Source organism: Terrapene carolina, unplaced genomic scaffold (assembly GCF_002925995.2).
Source record: "Terrapene carolina triunguis isolate 2854851 unplaced genomic scaffold, T_m_triunguis-2.0 Scaffold62, whole genome shotgun sequence".
In the NCBI taxonomy this organism is placed as follows: Eukaryota; Metazoa; Chordata; order Testudines; family Emydidae; genus Terrapene; species Terrapene triunguis.
Genome location: NW_020664413.1, coordinates 24,169,543 through 24,192,889, shown reverse-complemented (window position 1 = coordinate 24,192,889; position 23,347 = coordinate 24,169,543). Strand labels below are relative to the sequence as shown.

Genomic DNA, 23,347 nt, shown 5'->3' with positions numbered 1-23,347 from the left:
AAAGCCAAGGCCTGAATGGGAATGGAGAGCTAAATTAGTTGCTTACTGCTCGAGATGGTCCCTCCAGGTCAGGGTAGACATACATTGGAAGGAAAACATATGGAAGCTTGCACTCCCACTGCCTGTGCTGTACAATACCTGCTCTTTTGGCAGTGGAGTTGAGCCAACACAACTCACAAGCACATAAAACTTCCATATTCAAAAAAATTAAAAAAAAAGTAAAGGCCCATATATTTCTGCACATGAGATGCATTGCTTGTTATCCACACTCACTGATTTCCTCTGCAACGCTAACCTGAAGATATATCCAAGTCAAAGTAACTGAGACACAGATATTTCCACAAACTCTGAGTGTTTAACATCCAGACTACCATAACAATAACAATCCCATTACTGTTAACGTGCAAGTACAGATAGTAAATTTTATTACTAGATAAATTGGAACATTTAGCTGTTTTTTTTCCATCCTACATGAGAAAAAACTGTAGATTCTTAGAAGTCAAAACCAAGTAGTGTTCCAAGGTAGCAGGAAGAGCGTGACAACAGAGCCTGTGATCTAATAGTGGAATGAGTATGTTACTAGGGCCTAGGAACGCCTAAATTCTAGTCCCTGCTGCATCACTGACTGACTCACTGTGAGGCCATAAGCAAGTCACTTGAACATACTAACTCATCTGGCACACAAAGTAATTTCCAATCTTAGAGGAGGGTTGAGAGGCTCAATTATTTAATGTTTTTACAATGCTCTGAGCATTTATATTATGCTCTAAATTTTAAGTATTACCAGCCTACCTCAGCGGCTTCGCATGTAACACAATTTAAAAGACTCATTTAAAAAAAAAAAACTGTAATAGAATTAATGTTGGCAAATTACAGCACAACCAGTTGCATACCTCCTTCCGTCTCTCCATAATGCTATTCTTGGGGAACTACATGAAAAAATACATGGACATAAAAGATAGCAAGCACTCTGACGGTAGCTTCAGCCTTTAGCCACCAGCATAGCTGCACAAGCACATACTTCTAGCATGCAGCTTACCTGGTTTCAGTCTATTTACATATGGTGTAAATTGTTTATGTAGGGGCTTACACCAATGCAGCTACACCAGGGGCTAAAATCCCATTGTCCAAAAGACTTTCCAAATCCCAAGTGTCATCAAAGCAGGTACTGCCCTGTCTCTGTAAGTGATCCAAAGACTGGCTGCTCATGGCAGAATCCTCTTTTGAGATGGAGCAAAGACTGCAACCAGAGAGAGATCCTATTACACTTATACATGTGTAAACATTTTGATTATTTATTGCATGCAAGCCGTTTTTCTTTGTAGTGGTACTTCTGAAGATTCCCCTTCATTGACTGTGCAGCAGTCTGATTTCTGCTTTGTGTACAATATTATTACAGCATGGTATAAGCTTGATTAATGTAACTTGTACCTAGAAGCTCACTGTATAAGAGCAAGAGACAAATAAGAAATACACAGGATCTATTTGTTAAAGCTGTATTTTCCATCTCTCTGGTGTAGTGTTCCACATACTGTTGGACATCATGTTCTCGCTTCACAATCGCTAAATTCTTCTCACTGTGCAACACTTCGATTTCATTTGTCATTTCCTTAGGGTGACCAGACAGCAAGTGTGAAAAATCAGGACAGAGGGTGGGGGGGTAAGAGACGCTATATAAGACAAAAACCTAAATGTCAGGACTGTCCCTATAAAAATCAGGATATCTGGTCACCCTACATTTCCTTCAATTCTGTTCTCAGCTAGACTGCTGTGTGCTTCACTCTCCTCCTAACATTTCACACACCATCCATGACCATCTTTTTTAAACAAATCAATTTTCTAATCCAAGGAAGGGAACAGCAGCCCAACCGAGAGGCACAAAGTGGTCACTAATTGAGTCAATCACTGGAAACTTTGATTCTAACAAGACGACACTGATCAGTGGGGCTCCTGCCCTGTAAAAGGCAGTCAAGACCCTTCTATTCATGATCTTGAATTCCATGAGCTTCTGATGTTCAGTCTGAAGAAATATTTTCCTGATGAATCTTCTCTCATTAATTTGAGAAAGAAAACAGATCACCTTGATTTTAAGGGTGAGTCATCAGCATTGCCAGCACTCATGATTTTAAACACAAGTCTCACAATATTTGGTGTTGTCTTTAAAGCTCCAACATCTGGAATCAGGTGATTACATTAGAATCTCAGATTCTATATATAAGGTTCCTAGCCCTTGTGGTTCCAGGAAAAAAAGCTTGAAAATCTGAATCCTAAAAGTTCAAAAACTAGATGGCAAATAAAAAGATCTCAACATTTATTATTTTTAAATCTCATACTTTAGGGAGGGGTGGACTAAGTTCCCGCTAAGGTACCACCAAGGGCCGCGCACCTAACTCCTCCAACCCTGGAGCTGCTGTGGCGGGGAGAAAGGCGCCTCTCCCCGGCCCCAGCCCCGGATTTCTGCTGCGAGGAGAGGTGCTCTACCCCGGTCCAGGAGTTGCTTGGGGGGAGGGAGCATCCTTTCTCCCCAGCCCCACCCCAGAGCCTGCATCCCAAACCCCTTATCCCCAGCCCCACCCCAGAGCCTGCACCCCCAGCCAGAGCCCTCACCCCCCACATCTCAACCCTCTTCCCCAGCCCTGAGCTTCCTCCCACACTTCGAACCCCTCAGCCCCAGCCCCGCCGCACATTACATCCATATTGGTGCACATAGCAAAATTCATTCCGCACATTGATGGGAAAAATTAAAGGCAAAATTTGGGGTGGACCCTGATATAATGGTTGAGTCCTTAGAATGATTCAGTATAACCAACCTTATTTCAAGGAAATAGGGGCAGTCTTCATTTGAAAGTATCAGCCTAGAGGTGGGCAGAAACAAAGTTCATGCTTGCAAGAATGTTGAAGTACCTTCCTCTCCTAATTTTGAAGCACATGCCATGAAGACAACTAGCATGCCTGAAATAGAACAACATTTTTTCAGTTTTCTGAAACAGGGGGATAGATTATAAAATGTTATGCTTTATATGAAGAACCTGCCCCCTCCCGCTCTTCCACCACCACCCAAAAAGCCAAACATACACACACTAGCATTAAGGCAACATTAAAGCTAAGAAATCAGGAACTCAAAAGTCAGGAAATCCAGAGTTGTGTGACTTTATCCAAAATTTGATTGCACTGACTCTGCCTGGCTTAGAGAGACCAGCAGTTGGTACAGAGGTGCCTATGCCAACCCACCTGTCAACATATTTATCTGGGCAGGAAGGGATATATTCTCCTGGGCCTTGTACAATGGGACCCTAATTTCAGCTGGAGCCACTATGCACTACTGTAATCCAAACAGTTATTCCATAAACAGTATGAATAATTGAAAAATAACATGACTTCACTGCCAGATTGATAAATATTTATGGCGTGGAGCCAATTAGAAATAAAATATACAGTCTAATATTTTCCTATATTGATTGGAATTTTATTTAAAATATTGGGGAGTTGTTTTCTTTTAGAAGTCTCTTTCTTGGGCTTGCTCTTTATAAATAAAGCAGGAAATGGATCTTTTGGCCTACAATTCCTGTGAATCAGTTACCCACTCAAAATGCAATAAGGCTTACATAGACAATATGTTCATATTTATGTTCTCTTCTCTTGCTGTGTAGCAATAAGGCTGACAGGAAGTTACTGGATATTATCTCGCCCCTTTTTTCCTGCTAAAACTGGTCACACTGAGTAGAATTTCCTGACTTATCCTTCAAACAGTATATAGTCTTGCCATTACAGCCTTTTCCTCTGCAGCTTCTTATTATACAAAATTAATTAATAGCACCTGGAGTCTTAGGGGCACAAAGGTAGTGGGATTCGGGTAGACAATGTGAACACTGCCTCTGGAACACTATTTTCAGACTCAAATGAAGGAACATAGGCTTAATTTCTCACCCTCACTGAAAAAAGCAATGGAAAAAAGGACCATGTCCACATCAGGCAACAAGATCAACCTCCTTATAATCCCAATCATCAAAACAAGGACTATTAACATAGGATCATGGCTAATCCAGGCCTTCTTGCATGTCTCCACCTAACAGAAGGAATCTGCCAGATGGAGGAAGAGGAAAGGACGACACAATATTAACAGTAAACAAATTGGGACAAACATGCAAGAAGCGGCTAGTCAGCCAAGTTTTCTAGCCAAAGATGTCAGATTCTCAGATGGGGAAATGCTGGTATCCCAAATCTTAGTAACAGGGAGAAAAAAATACCTAAATATGTACTCCCTTAATAAACCCATGAGAGGATGGGTCAACTAGCTGTAATACGTAGCTCCTTAGGGAAGTAGAAGCAACCAAACTAAGAACACAGCATACATAGGATATTCACTGAAGATCTGGATTTCACAATACGGCTACTCAGAACAGCTAGACCACCCAGAGTGCAGGTGGTCATTATGTCAGGTCTCTCACACATTAACCTTCTTCCCAGAGCATGAAGGACCAGGATTGTCAGATAATTTAGCATCTGTGCTCTACTGGCATCATTAAGCTCATCAATCCTGTTTGTACCGTGAAGGCATTCTACATAAATCCTTCTCCAAATCATTCTGTCCGGCAGGCATCCCTGGAAAAAGCAGTCACTAAAATCTTTGCACTGAAGAGCCACAAGCAGCAGCTCTTTTTATTTGTGACAGAGCCAGGAATTAAACCCAGATCTCCGGAGTCCCTGTCCAATGTCTTAATCATAAAACCATTCAACTGCAGAAGTACTGTTAAAGCTAAACAGGTTATGAGGTGCATCAAGCCAGAACAGCATGTAGAGAACACACCAAAGGACATAAAAATACTGCATTTCAGCCAAGGTCCAATGTAAACAGGGAGATGGGTTAAAAAGCAGAAATACCATTCTGTGTGGTGCGACATTCACCAATTCTGCTGATGCAATAAAGGTAGCAGGCAAATAAGTGGTTCAGGCTGCAGTTAGAAAACATCCACTTCAATAAGCCTTTCCAAAAATCTAGCACACAGTACTCCTGGGGGAATTCTGCTCCACTGCAGACACACAGAATTAATGTTGCCCGCAGATTATTTTTTTCTCCGCAGAAAACAGATTCTGCCAGAGAGCTGCTGCAATTACCCCTTTTGCCCACCAGGGGCTGCTGTGGCACCAGAACAGAGGGCAGCTGGCTCACAGGCCAGAGCAGCCAGCTGCAGAGAGGGAGGAGGAGAGCTGAATTCCTCACAGCACCCTGCCCATGGAGACAGATGAGGAGACACAGAGTATGGGGGGGACAGACAAAGCAGGGCACACTGGGCTGCTGGGGGGGCACCTCACACAGACTGGAGTTCAGAAGGGGTAGTGGGGGAACAGACTGGGGCAGGGCGCAGGAGCTAGTGGGATGACAGCATTGAGCCAGGGGCTGAATGGTAGTGGGGTGCAGGGGCAAATGACTGAATGGGAGAGGCTGGAGTCAGCCAGAGTCTGCATGGGGGAGGTTCCCCAACTCCCTTACAATCCCTCCCCTGAAAAAAAACTGTTCCACACTTTCCTCCCCTCACATCCCCCCCCCCACCCGACACACACACACCCAACAACCCTCCAGGTTCACTCCCAGGCTCCTTCCCAGCAATTATTTCCCTTACCTCCCCCAAGCTTTTGCACTGCCCACTGCTTCTGAGGGGTGTGGGAAATACGTTTCTGTATTGTAATTTAAATGAATTACTCCAAGTTCTGTATTAATGTGCCTAGTAAAGAATCGATTCGTCAAGAAACATTTCCTGAATTTTTTTTGTTGTCTATATTGTTACAGACATACTTGCTGACAGGTATTTTAAAATAAATTACCAAAATAATAGAAACGGGCGTGATTATTTTGTACTATTTTGACAATATAAAATATGCAGAAATTTGCAGAGTTTAAATTATTGTGTGCAGAATTTTTTTATTTTTTGGCACAGAATTCCCCTAGGATTAACAGCAAGTGCCTTGTGGTGTTCCTGATGACAAGGGGAAAGCTTCCCTGTCAGGAAGCGCATTCTGGCAGAGTGATTAACAGATGAGAGGTCTACTGAACACAGCATTTGTTACTGCAGCAAACAAGTTAGCCATTTCTGAATGTGCAGCAGTGTCAGTTTTTACACCAAATTGAATAAACAGCCTTTAAAATGTTTTTGATTAAAGGACAGGGACAGTTCAGACTCACATGCATGTTCCACCACTGTGACAAATGCAGAAAGTCACAGAGCTATTTGGGGGATGTACTGCCTGCCTCAGCAAGATGGTGATAAATCTGATTTTAGATTAACTGGGTATCAATCAGTGTTATCGCTTACAGGACCGACCTAGAACAACCCACCCTTAACAAGATTATACCATAAGAGAAAAGGTAATGGAAGGCAGTGAAGCATTCTAGTCTAATGCTTAGAGCAGAGAATTGGCAGTCAGTTCATTCCACTCCTAAGTCCCATTCCCAGTTCTGATGTCAGCTTGCAGAGTATCCTGAGGAAAGTCACTCTCTATGCCCTCTTTTCCCTGTCTGTTAATGGAGGATACCACTTCACATGGGAGAGGAGAGGCTTAATTAACGTTTGAAAGGTGCTTTAGGCTCCATGAGAGTAGTAGGCTAAAAAGGCAGGAGCCATTTTTATTCCAAACAATTTAAAAAAAAAATACACACACTCCACATAGTTACAGTTGCTATGTGACAACATTTAGAAGACCTAAGCAGCACTTAAGATCTGCCCTCAGACTCTCTCCACCGAGCTGCATCACTACCAACACTAACACAGTCCTGTGCACCAATATTACATACAATGCTTCTCTGCCGTTAGCCCTCTCTTGCAGGGCCAGGGAGGAACAGTGGTCTCCCTTTCTTAAGGCCTCTTCACACACTGGGCTCACCTGGCCCTGGTTACCCACCCTCTCCCTTCCTGTGTCTTTTATACCCCTCAGCTGCTGGGTGAATTGGCTCATCAGCTCTCCCAGCCTAATCAGCTAATTAGCTTGCATATCCTCAGTCAGCCTTCTCCAGGGGAGCTGATTGATCAGAGTGCTGGCTCACCCGCTAGCTCTCAGCACTCTGTCACAATCTGACAAGTAAATTATACAGAATACATTTCTCACTCTTGAACAAGTAAATAAAGTTTAGTTTTGATAAGCAAGTAACTACTGCAAATTTCAATTTTTCCCAAAATTTCCATGGAAAAAGCCATGCCTTCAAATTTCCAGAAATTTTACATCCCTAATTCAGATACTATGAAAGTGGGGACCACGTAGGTACGTAAGAGATAAACAAAGGTGAAGTTGTATGTGTTACCAAAATGCACAAGAAGTCATTTTTACCAAATGCTGGAACCTCCATTTCCTTCTCAAAATTAGCTTGGGCCAGTTCAAAGATTGATAATGATGAAAATTATTTTCTGTTGCCACCTTCTTCCCCTCCACCAGCTTCACTGATAGCAGTGTACCTAGTTTTAAAATAACCAAAATTTTACTGTGCAGTTGAAGATAATCTCTTGCATGAATAGCAAAATTTACTGGTGTTTCAAATTTTGCAGTGCAATAGGATTTCATTCAGCAGACAGAGGGGCACAGAGAAATACTGTAGACATTTTGCATAATATTAGACTCTTTTCTGACATTTTACTTCTCTTACTAAAGAAGCACTCACCCAGTTAAATCATGTATTTCAAAAAAGTGTTCTGGTTTTAAATAATCCTGAACCCCAACTAGGAGGTTTTCTTGGAGTTACAAGGAGGACCACAATCAGCCTTCTAAAGTCAACGTCCACTTGAAGGATAACATGCACATTCCCCCAAAGCCAGGCCCCATGGCTGCCTCCACCACTGTGGTTTTAGATGAAGTCAGTAGATTTCCATTTCAGGAAGACAGATTTAAAGAGAAGGAAAGGGCCACAATATTTCAGACAGCTATTTCAAAGAGACTTTGATTTCTCCAATAGACAGACCCAACAGGAAAGACATGTGCCTCTGAGCAACAGCTCTTTAAGAATTCTTAAAGGGAAGAGTTTGGGGTATTTTATTGGCTTGTTTTTTTTTTTTTTAATACACAGCTTTCTCACATCGAAAACCTGATAATTTGAAGGGAGGTAGAGTCCCCTGCTCAGTATATTGTAAAATATTCCCATGGGGAAGCCATTAATATTCCAACATGGATTTTTCTTTGGAGCTAAGGAAAGCCTTGGTTGCCCCACAGTCACTCAGTAATTGCCCACCTTCCTGCCCTTCTCCCCAATGTCATTTTTCTGCTTCCATACAAGCAGTCAGCTCAAGCAGCGTTTACTGTATATTGCACACATAGGCTACTATCTCAAATGACTTGCACTCAATATCCTTTCAGTATCCTGCAGAGACACTGCTGAAAGACATGCTCTGAACTTTGCTGCTTCAGACTGCAGTAGTCTGAACAGTTTCTTAATAGAAAATCTACTCTGCATCTATATTCAACTCTACATTCACAATTTCTTCAAGCGATCAGAATGGCATGACTAACACCACTCTGGAATCAAGGTCTCTTCTAGATGTGACCTTTGGGTTTTGAAAGGCTAAAGCAAGATAAAAATGAATGAAGGAAAGGGAAGGGTCTGTAAGAAGCTGCATGGGGTGAATAGGTTGTGTTAGATCTTGTTCTGCTTCACGGAGATGTAGCGTTACAGGCTCAGCTAAGAGATTTAACAAAATGGACACAAAGTACGCATATGCATTAGGTGCTCTTAATAAGAAAAGTAGTTCTTCTGTTTAGAAAAATTACATTCAATGAAAAGTTGCAACTGAAATTTGCCTGCATTCATACTTAGAAAAAAAAAATCCAAACACCAAGAGTTAGCAAACTAAAGGAAATGATAATCAACCAAAACGTTCCAAGCCCTGGAGGCTAAATGGATGGAATTTCAATTATGCACACACCTCGCTCCAAAAAGGAGACTAGATCATTCAATTCATCTTTTTCTTCAGTAAAAATATTTCCTCTTCTGCACTCATAAGTAAGTTATGCTTTTGGCCATTTAGAAAGCTATTACAACCACCACTACATAACTTCACTTATGCACATCTAAGTCTTATACATTTCTAAGTCTTTTAAACAAAAAAATATACAAAGATGAGACATCTACTTACAAATGAAACTTTAAACATTATTCACACTGAAGTGGCCCCCTCTTTCCAGCTGTAGACATCTAAATATAGTCAGCTGTTTTAGCAGGCTGATTGCAATGCAACTTACATGGCTGAGAAGGTTCATGAATGGCTAGAAACACATGAGGTACTACACAAATCAACATGGAAGAAATAGGAAATCTTTAAGTGACTCACTTTGATGGCTGCTGTTGGCAGGTGATGATAAGGACATAGGGTGACCAGTTGTGGTGGGGGGTAATGGTAATCAACAGTGCATTTTTACAAGACATTATGAAATTCCAATATTCCTCACACTCAAAACTGAAAAATAAGTCTTGAAAAAATTGTAGGGAAAAAATAAGCATGTTCTTATTGGAAGGTCCACGGTCAGCAGCTCTCCTTTCCTCTTCCATTTTATCATTTGCTACAGCCAATCACTGACAGCCTCACAGTGCTCTGTTAAGCAAGGTCTGAAGCATCTCTGCATTTCTTCCAGTATGTCGGAGAAAAACTGAGTTCTCACTATAAGAGCATCACATCACTTTCTTAACCAAAACAACCACTGCTCCCCCGTTTACCTCAGGGGGAGTGAAGAACCTCATACAAAGTCTCCTCTGACCATACAAAAAAATCTCGATGGATGGAGCAGTATTCTCTGAAAGCTTCTCTTATGACTGTACTAGAGTGAACAGGAGTTTCCTGAAGTCAATTTCAGCACTACCATGGACTGCCTCCCCTGAGATGTACTAACAACACAATAAATCTGCCAAACTAGAAAGATATAGGCAAGCCCAGCTGCTGAACACATTGCAAGCAATTAGCATTCCTCTAAATCTTTACATCTACCATTGCTATTAACACTGAACTTTGGTGCATGTAAACACACAACATAATATATAATGGAAAAGCCTCCTTGGAAAAATCCATTGAAGCCTCATATTTGGTGGAATAGCTACAACAGCTAAGAAACACTGTCACAAAGCAACAATGAAGCTAACAGAAGTTCTTAATGCAGACAATTTTGTGACTAAAGAATGTGTAAATATATTATTAAATAAGGGAAACATTTAAACTCTTTGACAAAGGTTAAGACACAAATCAGGTCGGTTTTGAATTAAATGTGCAAGCCTAACTACAGCATTACTAAGGCACAATACATTTATCTGAAGTACTGGATACATTTTTATCAAGTCAAGACATATGATAAACTAAATGTCAATTGGGGGACTTATTTTCACTTCTATAGGGACACCCTCTAGAGGGCCTCAAAGTGCTTTATAAAAATTAGTTAATCTTCAGTTGATAGGTGAGTCACAGGAAAGGTAAGATAGGACTTCTTGAGTTTTATTCCCAGCTCTGCCAAAGACTAAATGCAGTTTCCTGCCTTCAAATCAGTTAGATTTCCTCCTCTTTGCACCAAGAGCGGGGGGGGGGGGGGGGGGGAGAAAGAGAGAGAGAAAGAAAAGAAAAAGCCTGTCATTGGGTAGGCAGGACCGTATTGTAGCTACAGAGAGGTTTGCTTTGGGATGCTTCAGACAAACGTATCCAGATCGCCTTCATTAGAAAAGGGTTAATGGACTTGTGGTTGCTAGAAGTCAATGATAATGAGGAACCAAGATTTACTGAAGGTTAGTGTTTCAGCACCTTGCACAGCTCCCATTACGAACAGGCTGCAACATGGGAATTTAGCTCTCTGCCATGGACTCAGGCACCTTAGCACCACATCTACTCATGTTCAGCATTCACCCAGGATCTGTTTCAAATACTCTTAATGCCCAGCTAAAGAGGTTGATTAGTTTTCTCCATAATGCATGGTTATTCTTTGAGATACCATACTTCCCAAATATCTTCTGAAAGGACACACTTAAGGACAACTAAAGTGATAGCATTTAACATTACTGACAAGGCAGAAGATGAGACACTAGAAATTGAAAATATGGTAACAATTAAGATGTTCTTGCTATTGGAAAGTTAAGTAATATAAAAGGATAGACATAATAAAAAATTATGAACATACCCACCCTTATGAACCATAACTCAATCTCCATCTCGGGGATTGACATTATTAGTGCCTATATAGTGGTTTTTATCTTCAAAGTGCTTTACAAACATTAATTAATGCAAGCTGGAGTCTGAGAGAGAGAGAACACACGTATCCCACTTTTTTTGCTGGATCAGTGGCTTTCCAAACTACTGTACCCCTTTCAGGAGTCTGATTTGTCTTGCGTACACCAAGTTTCACCTTGCTTAAAACCTACTTGCTTACAAAATCAGACATAAAAATACAAGAGTGTCACAGCACGCTGTTACTGAAAATGTGCTTACTTTCTCATTTTTACCATATAATTATAAAATAAATCCATTGGAATATAAATATTGTACTTACATTTCAGGTATAAAGCAGTATGAACAAAACATTGTCTGCATGAAATTTTACTTCGTAAAACTAGGCAAAGTCAGTACAACAGTCCACATGAAAAGCACTAGCAAATATCTAAATGACTTGAAGTGCCCCCTGGAAGACCTCTGAGTACCCCCAGGGGTACGCATATCCCTGGTTGAGAACCACAATGTTAGATTAACTTTCAAAGACTCCTCAATGCCACTTCCTCCAAAATATTTCAATAAAGGTTTCCCCAATTCCTGTCTGGCTACCTCTGTTGCCTAGTTTCAAGCTAACTCATGATCATATATTCAAGACAAAGGGAAGCAACCCACATTAGAAATTGGACCATAGACAGAACTATTCCCTGAAGTCAAGGAATCTAAACATCAATGCTGAGACCTTGATTTCAAGATCTTAGATGTGTCCACTTTTAAAAAGGAGCCCTCACCCGTCTCTTCTCCCCTCTCCCCCTATAAATTATAAATTTAACCCCTCCCTTACTCACAGGATGACCCTGAGAGACACTTGTCTTCTGTCTACCTTGTGAAATTCTTCACTTGAAGCACTGAATTAAAAATCCATCATCATCTCTTTTCCCAGACTAGAAGACTGTCCATAAGAAAATATATAATTAGACAAAAAAAAGTCACAGGGAAAAAGTCATGCCAAATCATATACTTCTATTTATTAAAAAATTCACCCCAATGTGTTTCTCCAAGAGAAAGAAACCATATAGCAGCTAGCAGAACATGATTGGCCAGGGCACAAGAGATATGTAACTGCAACTATTTCTACAATTGTGTTAGAATTTTATAAATCAGGTATCATGTAAAAATCAAGAATCTGAACTTCAAAATTTCAAACCTTTAGCTATAATTCCACACTGTTGACACACATACTGGTGTTTATAGGACATCGGGATCAAAAAATAAAATAAAAGTGGAACAGGGGCTTGGAAAAGACTGCATTCAAAAAACCTACAGTACACAAGGAGGGCTGAAAGGAACTTGCTTCAGTGAAAACAATTAACATTATTGTAAGAAACACACATGCTTGAAATGAGTGTAAATGGAAGCTGTTTTTCATTTCATTTTTCCCCTCGACAAAACACCCACAGGATCACTTCATCCACCACTGAAATGCAAATATGGGTTGAAACATTATTTTTTAATTATCAGCGCAACACCTTAGGATAGGACATAAAGAATGCTCTTTCCAAATGACTCTCCAGAAGGAATTTTGGCAAGCAGAACATAGTTACCCACACTGAAATCTGGCAATCCACCTATACTTTCTTCTAAAGAGTCCCATGGAATCTTTAATAGCCACCATGGTTCATGATGTTAGTTTTGCATCTGAAAGGCAAACACTTCTGCCTCAAAACTGTGATAGAGAACTGGTCCTGTACCAGCTCACAGGGTACCAATGGCTAACTCAGCAACAGCTCTTCCTGCAGCACCTAAGGCTACACCTTCAGGAAACCTCCCACCATTGAGCTTTTATGGTGGTGCAATCACTGTTAATGAAGTCCAGCCACCAGCATTTGTACCATCACATCATCTAGCCTTGCTCATACACAGTGGTTTAAGATATTACCAATAATCAGTCTACACCAGAACACCCAGTGCTGCTGCACACAAGGGAAATTTCACAGAAACAGACAAGACCAATATGTTCCTTGTCTACATTGGCAATTAATAGCGCTGCAACACCCCCCTGAGCACAGCAAGTTGCAGCACTATAAAGCACCAGTGTAAACAGTGCCCCAGCACTGGGAGCTATGCCCCTCATTGAGGTGTTTTTTGTTTGTTTGTTTTTAAGAGTGCTGGGAGAGCTCTCTCCCAGCACTGCGCTGCCACCACACAAGGCACATTAAAGCGCTGCCGCGTTGCCAGTGTAGACTAGTCCTTAGAAGTGTCCTAATCATGTACTAACCCAGCCCAGCTTGTGAAATCTGGCAGGATCAGAGATGAGGTGGTTTGAAGGAAAGCAAATTTAAATTTGAGAATACAGAAATGTCTGCAGGAAGCCCTTATCTGTACAAATATATATTTGCAGTTAAATCTCTCGTTGCCCTAAATTACAATTGAGAATGCAATATATTAGATTTTTAAATTCATTGGATGGTTGGCTGTTTTTCAAAGAGGGAAGCTGCAAAAATTAATTTCTTAATAAAGAAGGCAGCTGCAGATCCAGCCCTCATGTACTAGACAATTAACTTCTCTGTTAGAACCAGAAACTCTACTACACTAATTATTCCACTGCAGTAAGAACTCCACCTCCTAAACAGCTTCCCCTTCAATTAATTATTAAGCATAACAGACCTAGAGCAATCTACTCTTTTTAGCAGTTCCAACAATTACTCCCTGGATGGCTACAACTACAGTCCTTAAGTTAGTGAAACATGTTTGTTCTGCAGCAGATAGGGAAGCCTTATAAACTGAAAGAAAATGTGGTACTTATACAAGATGTGTCCCATTTACCTTGAGCTAATTCATGGGTTGGAGTAGGAGGGAAATCACCACAGAAATAAAGTGACAGATTTGCCAGCACTCTGCTGTTCCATCTCTAGAAATAATCAGGCATGGAAACAACACAGCCCAACATTACAGGAAAGTTAGCACAGCATGACACATCTTATACATAAAGTAGAAAGATGAAAGGCATCAGGTCAAACACATGCTTTGCAATTTATCAATTTATGTCATACTGAAGGAAAACCTGATGGCGTGCGAGGATTTGTCATGTTTTCTAAAAGAGAAGAACCCACCACACATTTGTATCATTTCATGGTGCCTTTGGAGATCATAGGCTTCAAAGATATGATATGTTTATCTCTGCAAGCTGCTTGTACTTCATTACAGGTATCTCAGATGAACTCTTTTGTGGAAACAATCCTTAAACTTCATGGGAATAAAGAAGTTAGGAGGGGGCAGGGAAATGGACTAAAGATGCACCGTTATAACACATTAAAGGTTTCCAGCTTAAGTTTTCCCAGTAGAAACATTGTAACAAAATATATCACACACCTAATGAATGATTGTACATCAAGTATGTATTGTGTGTGTTTTATAAAAGGAAAGAAGAAAATCCCAACAACACATGGCTAAATATATTTTCTCAAAAAAAAAATTAATACGTTTAACTGAACAAATTGACAGGTTAGATTTCGCTAATTTAAAATAAAATCAACTTCACTAGCAATGCAGACATTCCTACCCCACATCAATCTATGAGAGTATAATTTCTAGTATTTCTAGAGTGTCTCACATCAAGATATGATAGTCTACCCTTGTGCATTGAGAGGTGGAAATATTGGTGTGGATTTCATTAAAACAGCAATGTGCCATGCAGCATCAAAGAGAACTATCAAATCATGGAAATGGATGGTAGAGCAGTGACAATGTGGCATAAAAATCCTTATTGGTTCTTGAAAGTCATTTGTTTTAGGAGTTTTTGCTAAATAAGCTAATTAGGCATGAATGATCCAGATAAATAATCTGCAAAGATATTTAACCAGAAAGAATTTATGGATCTAATTCTCTTCTTACTAGTGCAACTTTCATTAACTTCATTATCATTCCTGCATAAGAGAAAGAGAATAGTCTGACCTGATACTTTAAGGAGAAAATGTATTGTCAGTAGTACACAGTCATAATTCTCAGTAGTAAACACATTAGAAAACTAGGTAAAAATAGACATTGTTTCCCTAGAGGAATGGGCTATCATTATTTGCATCTGACAAGTACTGTATGTGTTATGCTGTGAAACATCATTTGACCTTTTGCTCCCTATATTCCTACATGTTCTGTAGTGTCTGATTAACAAAAGAAAAAAATATTCAATGTCTCTTCACAAAAATGTAGTCACTGAATACCATAAGGAATCTTTAGAGCAATTCAAGGCTGAAACAATAGATAGTAGGACTTCCCTCTGGGGGGAGTCAACTACGTATGCTAGTATAAGGACCTTTAGGCTTGTTCCATTTTTCCTTACTGTTTTTTCTCTCTCACACTCACACACACTTTGAGGTCCCATATCATAGCCATCATCCTTCTAGTCAAGCACAACTGGCAAGGACTTGCTTCAAAGCCCACCAGTGCCACACTTAGTCAGCTGGAATGAATCCTGTTGAGCAACAACTAAAACCAAACATTCCTCTCCCTCCCTACCCCTACGTTGCCTGCACAACAAGAGATGTGCGAAACTCAGCAGATTCAGTATGCAGAGGTACATGCCAATATTTTGCACTAGTTCAGCCCTAAGTTTCATCTCAAAAAAGGAATGCGAAATCAGAACCAAAAGTTAATTTCTGTCTCCTTCCTGGAAATAGAAAACACTGACATTATGACAGTGAGAAATTAGTTCAGGAAATCCACATTGCTAAATATCACAACTAAGACTAAATACATCAGTTTCTACCTTTCACTAACAGCAAGCTTCAAAACGAGTGGGCACGACAGATCCACCTGAAGAACAAAGAATGAACTTGTTCCTGCATTTTCCTCAGTTCAGTTCAATTCCTTACTCTTTATTTATTTTTTAAACTTTGGGGGGAAATATATTGTGGGCCCACAAACTTAGCTGGGAAAAAAGTCTTTTTACATCACAGGCAGCCTATTTCCTCACAGAGTCTCCCTGTGTATCCCTCCCAGTCCCCGATCCTGCAAACACTTAGGCATGTGAGTACAGTAGTTGCAGGTGTTAAGTGTTTTCAGGTCCCCAAGCCAGCAAGATACTTCACTGGCTGAGCTGAGCACACCACTTAACACTCACAGAATACAAGAAAAAAAATTGCCAAGGAAAATACATTTGCAGAAACATCAGGCAAAACCAAATAGCTAACTTCAGGGTACAGAGGAACAAAGACAACAAACTAAGCAGCAGTCTACTGAAAATCTGTTGTGAAGCTCAATAAGGAATCCAGTAGCTTAGTTAAAAGTGAACTGCAAAAGAAAGCAATTTATTTATTGCTTTTGCCTCTTAGTGCGCTACTATGATCAAGGTCAGTTGGCCATCATGGCAAAAAAAAAGGGTTAAGTCACAGTAAAAACATAGGAATCATAATCTGAACTTAAAAATAAGTCATCGCACACTAAAATTTTCATTATATTGTTGGCCATGGAAAATTGAGAAAAGTTAATTAGTCTCCAATTTGCAATTAAAAATTGATTAAAGCCATTTAGTTATATTAGTTTATCCATACTAAATGGCACACATGTACAGCCAAATCTGAGAAGATTCATGGAGGAGGCTGGTTCAGGTGACAAAGACCATGGATGAAATCCCACTCCTATTAAAGTCAAGGGGAATTTTGCCATTGACTTCAATGGGGCCAGGATTTGATTGTTTTAGATAAGCAAATCCTGAAAGTCAGAGAGTCGTGGATATGATAAATGTACAGCTTTATTCATGATGTATAGAAATAGACTCAAAGATGTCCCAAAAGAAGATGTGGGAGGAGGAGTCATTTGCCTTTAAAAAAGAAAAAAGAAACAGCAGTAATTACAAGTCTTCCCTTCCTGTAGTTGCTGGAGAACCTTCTGAAGCCCATAAAACTATAATAGGAGAGAATAACAGGAGGTGCATGTGTGACATTGTGCAGTCTATATGGTTTTATAAAAACATGATAATAAGTGAATATAATGCAACTGGGATACGCTTCGTGCAAAAGGTCTCTTGTAAGGTATCATTACAAAGCTCATAATCTACTGAGTGTGATCATCCTATTTGTAGAAACGTACCACTCTTGTATCTAAAACTAGAAATATAAAACATAACTCTGAGGGCCTATTGTAATTATGTAAAGTGTGGGCCATTAATGATGGTTTGGAATCTTGGAATGATGGTTTGGACTCCAATTAACCAGGACCATTGTCTGCAGATGGCTGTTTACCTGTTAGTCTTCCTGTATATGTGTGTGCTGGCAAGTGGGCAATGAAGTCTTGCAGTTACATGTGATCATGTCACCTGAACTGGAATCCATCTTTAACTTGGTGCTTTTCCAGTGATGGGGGGTGGAAACCCAGAGGGACAAAGGGTTCCCGCCTTATGCAAAAGATATATAAAGTGGTGGAAGAGAACAAAGGGGGGAGGAGCCATCATGAAGAATCCCCTAGCTATCACCTGAGCTGGAACAAGAGCTGTACCAGGGGAAAGAATTGTGCCCAGGCCTGGAAGGTGTCCAGCCTGTGAAAAAACTTACTGAAGCATCTCTGAGGGTGAGATTATCTGTATTCAGTTTGATTAGACATAGATTTGCGCATTTTATTTTATTTTGCTTGGTGACTTACATTGTTCTGTCTGTTACTACTTGGAACCACTTAAATCCTACTGTCTGTATTTAATAAAATCACTTTTTATTTAGTAATTTACTCAGAGTATGTATTAATACCTGGGGGAGCAAACAGCTGTGCATATCTCTCTATCAGTGTTATAGAGAGCGAACAATTTATGAGTTTGCCCTGCATAAGCTTTATGCAGGGTAAAACGGATTTATCTGGGTTTAGACTCCATTGGGAGTTGGGCATCTGAGTGCTAAAGACAAGCACACTTCTGTGAGCTGTTTTCAGGTACACTTGCAGCTTTGGGACAAGTGATTCAGACCCTGGGTCTGTGTTGGAGCAGACGGGAGTGTCTGGCTCAGCAAGACAGGGTGCTGGAGTCCTGAGCTGGCAGGGAAAACAGAAGCAGGGGTAGTCTTTGCACATCGGGTGGCAGTTCCCAAGGGGGTTTCTGTGATCCAACCCGTCACAGCATGATGTTGACTATTTCACAAAGAAAGCATTTTCCCCCAGTTGTTTGTCAGGAGCTTGAGTTAAGAAAAAAAAAAATCTCTCTTTAAGGGTTCAGAAGAGTTGGATTAGACATCTTCTTTCCTTTCAGCTATTCAAGTTTCAGTCTTGTCTTTTGTGATGACTGAAAATAGTGGAATTTTGTCTTCTCATAGAAAAATCAGTCATGATATTGCTGAAGAAAAAGAAGCTGGACTAACAAAAAACCCACTTTATGGCCTTTATTCAGAAGCAACAAAGGACCATTTGAAATTGTGGTTGATTTGTTTAATTTAGCTTTGCAGTTCCATCTTAATAACTTTATGAATGTTAAAGAAAAAGAGCGCTCTTCTAAAATGAAGACCATGCTGGGAATATTTTCTAGCAGAAATGTGATTTTTCTGTGGGTAAGTATTACTAGTTATTGGATCTGAGCATTCAATCTGACACACTAAATAATGAAGATCAATAATACATTCTATTATTAATAGTATATTGCAGTAGTACCCATAGGTTCCAGTTAAGGTCAAGGCCTCAAGTGTGAAAATATTCGTATGTATGTTTATAATTCAAAAACTGTAAAGAGATACAGAAAACATCAGCCCCCTCAAGCCAGTATAAACTAGCTGATTTCTCACAGGTATCATGGCAGTGAACCCAACTCAGGAGATACAGTTTTTTCTCTGTTTAATGTGACAGACTTACAACTAAGCAAACCAAGGGCTGGTCTACACTACCGGGGGGGAGAGGGGGAAAAATAGATCTAAATTATGCAACTTCAGCTACGTTATTCACGTAGCTGAAGTCGACATACCTAGATCTACTTACCGCGGTGTCTTCACTGCGTTGTGTCGACGGGAGATGCTCTCCCGTCGATTCCCCTTGTGCTTCTCATTGAGGCGGAGTACCAGAATCGATGCTAGAGCAATCGGTGGTCGATTTATTGCGTCTATACTAGACACTATAAATCGACTCCTGCTAGATTGATAGCTGCCTGTCGATCTGGTCGGTAGTGTAGACAAGCCCTAAGTCTCATTGGATGTCACTAGGTCTTCTTCCCAGACCCTGCCTATGTCATGAGAAAGAGAAATGAAGAAGCTGTTCTGGTTGAGACGAGCTTTCCAGGATGATAACTAAAGGTGCTGAAGATTTATCCTGCCAAACCACAAGTTATACACAAGGGTCAAAATACACTTTTACATGTCATAAATTAGAGACTATGACCTCCAATGCATAAGAACTAGAAAATATCTGTTTTTCCTTTTTGTCTTTGGAGAGAGCAGCTAATGCTTTATAGTGATGTTTGAGCAGTTTCTTCAGTTGAATCATTTTAAACTGAACTCAGTGTTTTCCAAAGAACTACATTATAAGCAGAGATGCACTATAACCAGAATTACAATTTGCACATTGTTTCGCTTAGTTTAATTAATATACCTTGTGTGGTTTTTAAGATCACTAACATTTGCATGGAAAGATCTCTCTTTCATACGGTTTCATCTCTTTCTGCTAATTATTTCTCCTTCATTCTAAACATTCATGGCCTGAAGTCACAATCCTCTGTTTTTGACATCAGATTAATTGCTGTGGAGACTATGATGATTACAACTCAAGGTGAGGAATGAGAGTTTATCTGCTCAGAAAGCAAATATCCTGTTTTGATGCAATGCCCTCAATAATTAAAAAGAGAAGAGAAATAGACTTTTCTATAACATTTATCTCAAAACATTTCAGTCTTTCATGAGTCATTTAGCAGCTCTCTAATGAAAAAGTGCTTGTCCTTCCAATAAATTCTGACAATAGCTGTAAGCAGTTGAAATAAGAACCTTGTTAATAACCAACTAGCCATTTATGTGGTTTATTATTTATTTATTGATCGCAAGCACTTATTTAAGTATTTGGTTATAAAAATAAACCTTATAACGAGTAACATAAACATGGCTGTGATCACTGCAGACCAAAATACAAAACAAAGCACTAAGGGAAAATAAAATCCAGCAAGTCAGACAATTAACCACATACTAGCTCAAGTAGAAATGACCTACATCATGTACTGAAGATAACCAAAGCCCACTGTTGGCAGACTGCCAAAGGGAGCCCATTCCAAAGATAAGGGCCCTCAATTGGAAAACTTCAGCTCCAAAAACTCACAGCAAGCACACCCCAGACTATCTTAACTGCCATGATAACCAAACAGTCTGTGGGAGAGTTGGGTCCCAGATGTCTTGTTTTTAAAGGGACAGTCCCATATTTAAGCCCTCCTGCAGGTGTCCTGACTTTCTTAAAAACGGGCAAATTGTCCCATATTTTCTGTCTCTCCCCAAAATCTGTACTGGTGCTGACCGGATCCCTGCTTGCCAACCACCCGCCCACCAGCAGTGAGGGGGCGGAGGGGGGGGGGGGCAATAACCAACGATGGGAGTGGGTGTGCAAGGCTGGTGGCAGGACAAAGCTGCAGCATGCACGGCTAGCCACTCCTCCTGCTGGTCCATCAGCACAGCCCCCTGCCCTCCCGTGCAGTGCCGAAAGGCTGCTGCTGGCCACTTTCTGGTGTGAACCCTGGCAGAAATCTGGTGGGGGAGGGGGGCACGTGACCCTGCATGCCACCCCCATGTGCTGCCTCAGGAAGACGCAGCACCAGGTACCAGGAGAGGCAGGTCCATCCTGGGGGCCCAGCCAAGCACGGAGGGCACCGGGAAAGGAGAGTCGGGTCGGTGGGTCACTGTCTCTGTGAGAGAGAGGTATATGGGAGTGTGTGTGTGTGTGTGTCACCTCTCCACGAGTGAACCCTAAAGCCTTAAAGATAAGAAGTAAATAAAAAGAATCCAACTGTGCAGTATTTCTTTTTAATAGGGGTTCAGTCAACTTGATGTTAATTTGAACATTTGTACTGCATAATTCTGATTGATTTTCATTGAACTTGCTTGAATACGAGTAATTTTACTAGGTATCCCATATTCAGCATACAGAAATATGGTCACCCTAGTCCCAGACCATACAGGGATCCAAATAACCACATAGACTGTTTTTTTAGTGATCATGTTAAATATGCTCTAGTCAGTGATTCCAGAGCCCTTTGCTGTTATGAAGGTTACTTCCCAGCGTGATATGCTGGTGGAACAAGAATATTGGCCTGTCCAGAAATCTGTTGTCACTAGGACCTGGAGTAGTGAACTGATGCTTAAATATATATTTTAGACTTTGTGGTAGAAAGAAACACCATGTGCAGATCTACTTATATAAGGATGAACATTTCAACTGTATCACTAACTTGCCCATGGAATGAGATTTTACTACACTGTGCTCCCAGACGATCAGAATCAACTATTTGTTCTACTGGAATCTGTAACCATTTATCAATGTGCCTCTATAAATAATACATAATACAATGTAATGATTGCTTTACATACAAACTATACTCAGCAATTACATACTGCAAAACTATACTTTGATTCCTGCTTCGAACAAACAGATTAGGATTTAATCTCTGCCTCCTGCTTCTCTCTTTGACCTCACATGGCTCTAATGCAAAACAGGTGCGACAGAACTATCATTGACCTAGCACATTCCTGTGTTCCACAAAACACAGTGAGCACGAAGTAACCACGGGCCGGGTGCTCGAGGGGCTCAGAAGCCCGTAAGAACGCCAAGCGCTACTCCTCGGCTCGTGTAGAGCGAGAGTGGCGGAAGGCTCTTCGATCCATTCAAGCGAAGAAACTTTCCCGGGAAAGAAGGCGGCTTCCAGCGGCTGCCGCAAAGGGCTCTCTCTAGCTAGTGACAGCAACGGGGCTGAAGGGACCCCAGCAATCACCAGCGCACACGCAGCCCGTCCACCTCTCGCCTTCCATCTGCACCGACCGCAGCCTGGCAGGTTTTCACACAGCGCCGCTGGTGAGATGCAGAGGCTGAGCGCAAGCCAAGCCCGGAGGGGGGAGGGGGAAGAGAAAGGACTCGCACACGGAGCTCTGCAATTCTCTCCCGAAATTGTTGTCACCTGCCAATCAGTTGAGGCACCCCACGAGCGAGGGAGCGCGCGAGCATGCCCAGTGAACAGAATGACATCAGCTTCATCAATGCTGGGGGCTGGGAGGCTGCAACCCAGGTGGCAATCGAGGCCGACTCCATTCAATTCCTCCCCACCGCAGGAACAAACGAGGGGAGCGCGGCACACGGGCTGCCCTCTGCCCTCCCAGCCTGGCCCCGGGGCTGGAGCCGCGGGCAGCGGAGGCGGTAACTGGTCCCCGGGGGAAAAGCCGCGGTGTGCAGAGCAGGCTAGTGCCACCCGCCCCACTCCGAGGAACTTCTCCCCCCTGCCTGGCGTCTGCATCCCCCAGACCCTTCTCATCCCAACAGGGGGCCGCGTGCCCGCGGGGGGGGGCAATAAACCCCAAGTCAAAGGATGGGGGGGGGGGAACTGAGAGAAACCCTGGGGGCGTGCCCGAGCCCCTGCCCCCTCCTGGAGGAAGCGGGGTCCCTGCAATTCTGCGGTAGGAGCCTGCACAGACCCCCGCTAGCTACACCAGAGCCCTGGGATAACCCCTGCCCCCCACCCCCATCCTGGAGCGGGAACAATGGGCCGCAGCAGGGAGGGAGCCGGGTGCCCAGGGCGCGGGTGCTGCGCGGCGCGCAAAGGGGGGGGGGGGGGGCGATGGTGCTTTTTGCCAAGGCTGCAGAACCGCGGCCCCAGGATGCTCAGCCCCACGGTGGCTGGGAGCGGGACCTCCCGACGAAACTTACCCCGATCACCACCGTCTCCTCGCCTTTGAACTTGGGGATGAATTTGTCCCCGCGGAGGATCTCCGCCTCGTTGAGGGGCCGGAACCGGCACATCACTTTGATGCTGCATTCAGCGGGGTCCGCCATCTCGGAGGGGTGGGAGGGATGCTGAAGGGCGAGCTGCAACCCGCGTGCCTAATGCAGCCAGCCTCCAGCGAGGCAGGGACCGCAAACACCCGGCCCCCCTTCAGCAGGTCACGGGGCGGGGGGGTTCGAGAAAGCAGCGCCCCTGCATTGTCCAGCTTCTCCGGCAAAAAAAACCAGCCGGCCCCGCGGCAGAACCACTTCTGCAGAGCGCCGGG

The 23,347-nt window shown here is 42.1% G+C and overlaps 1 protein-coding gene across 3 annotated transcripts in view; it reads right to left on the bottom strand.

Annotated features, from left to right (window-relative positions):
* Positions 1-23,132, bottom strand: part of KIF5C (kinesin family member 5C) — a 110,018-nt gene extending 86,886 nt beyond the window's left edge. For all 3 annotated transcript variants that reach the window (XM_029910567.1, XM_029910568.1, XM_029910569.1), the window contains exon 1: positions 23,007-23,132. In XM_029910567.1, the coding sequence (XP_029766427.1) occupies positions 23,007-23,132 (126 nt within the window). The remainder of the gene's footprint in view (positions 1-23,006) is intronic.
* Positions 23,133-23,347: the final 215 nt, after the last annotated feature.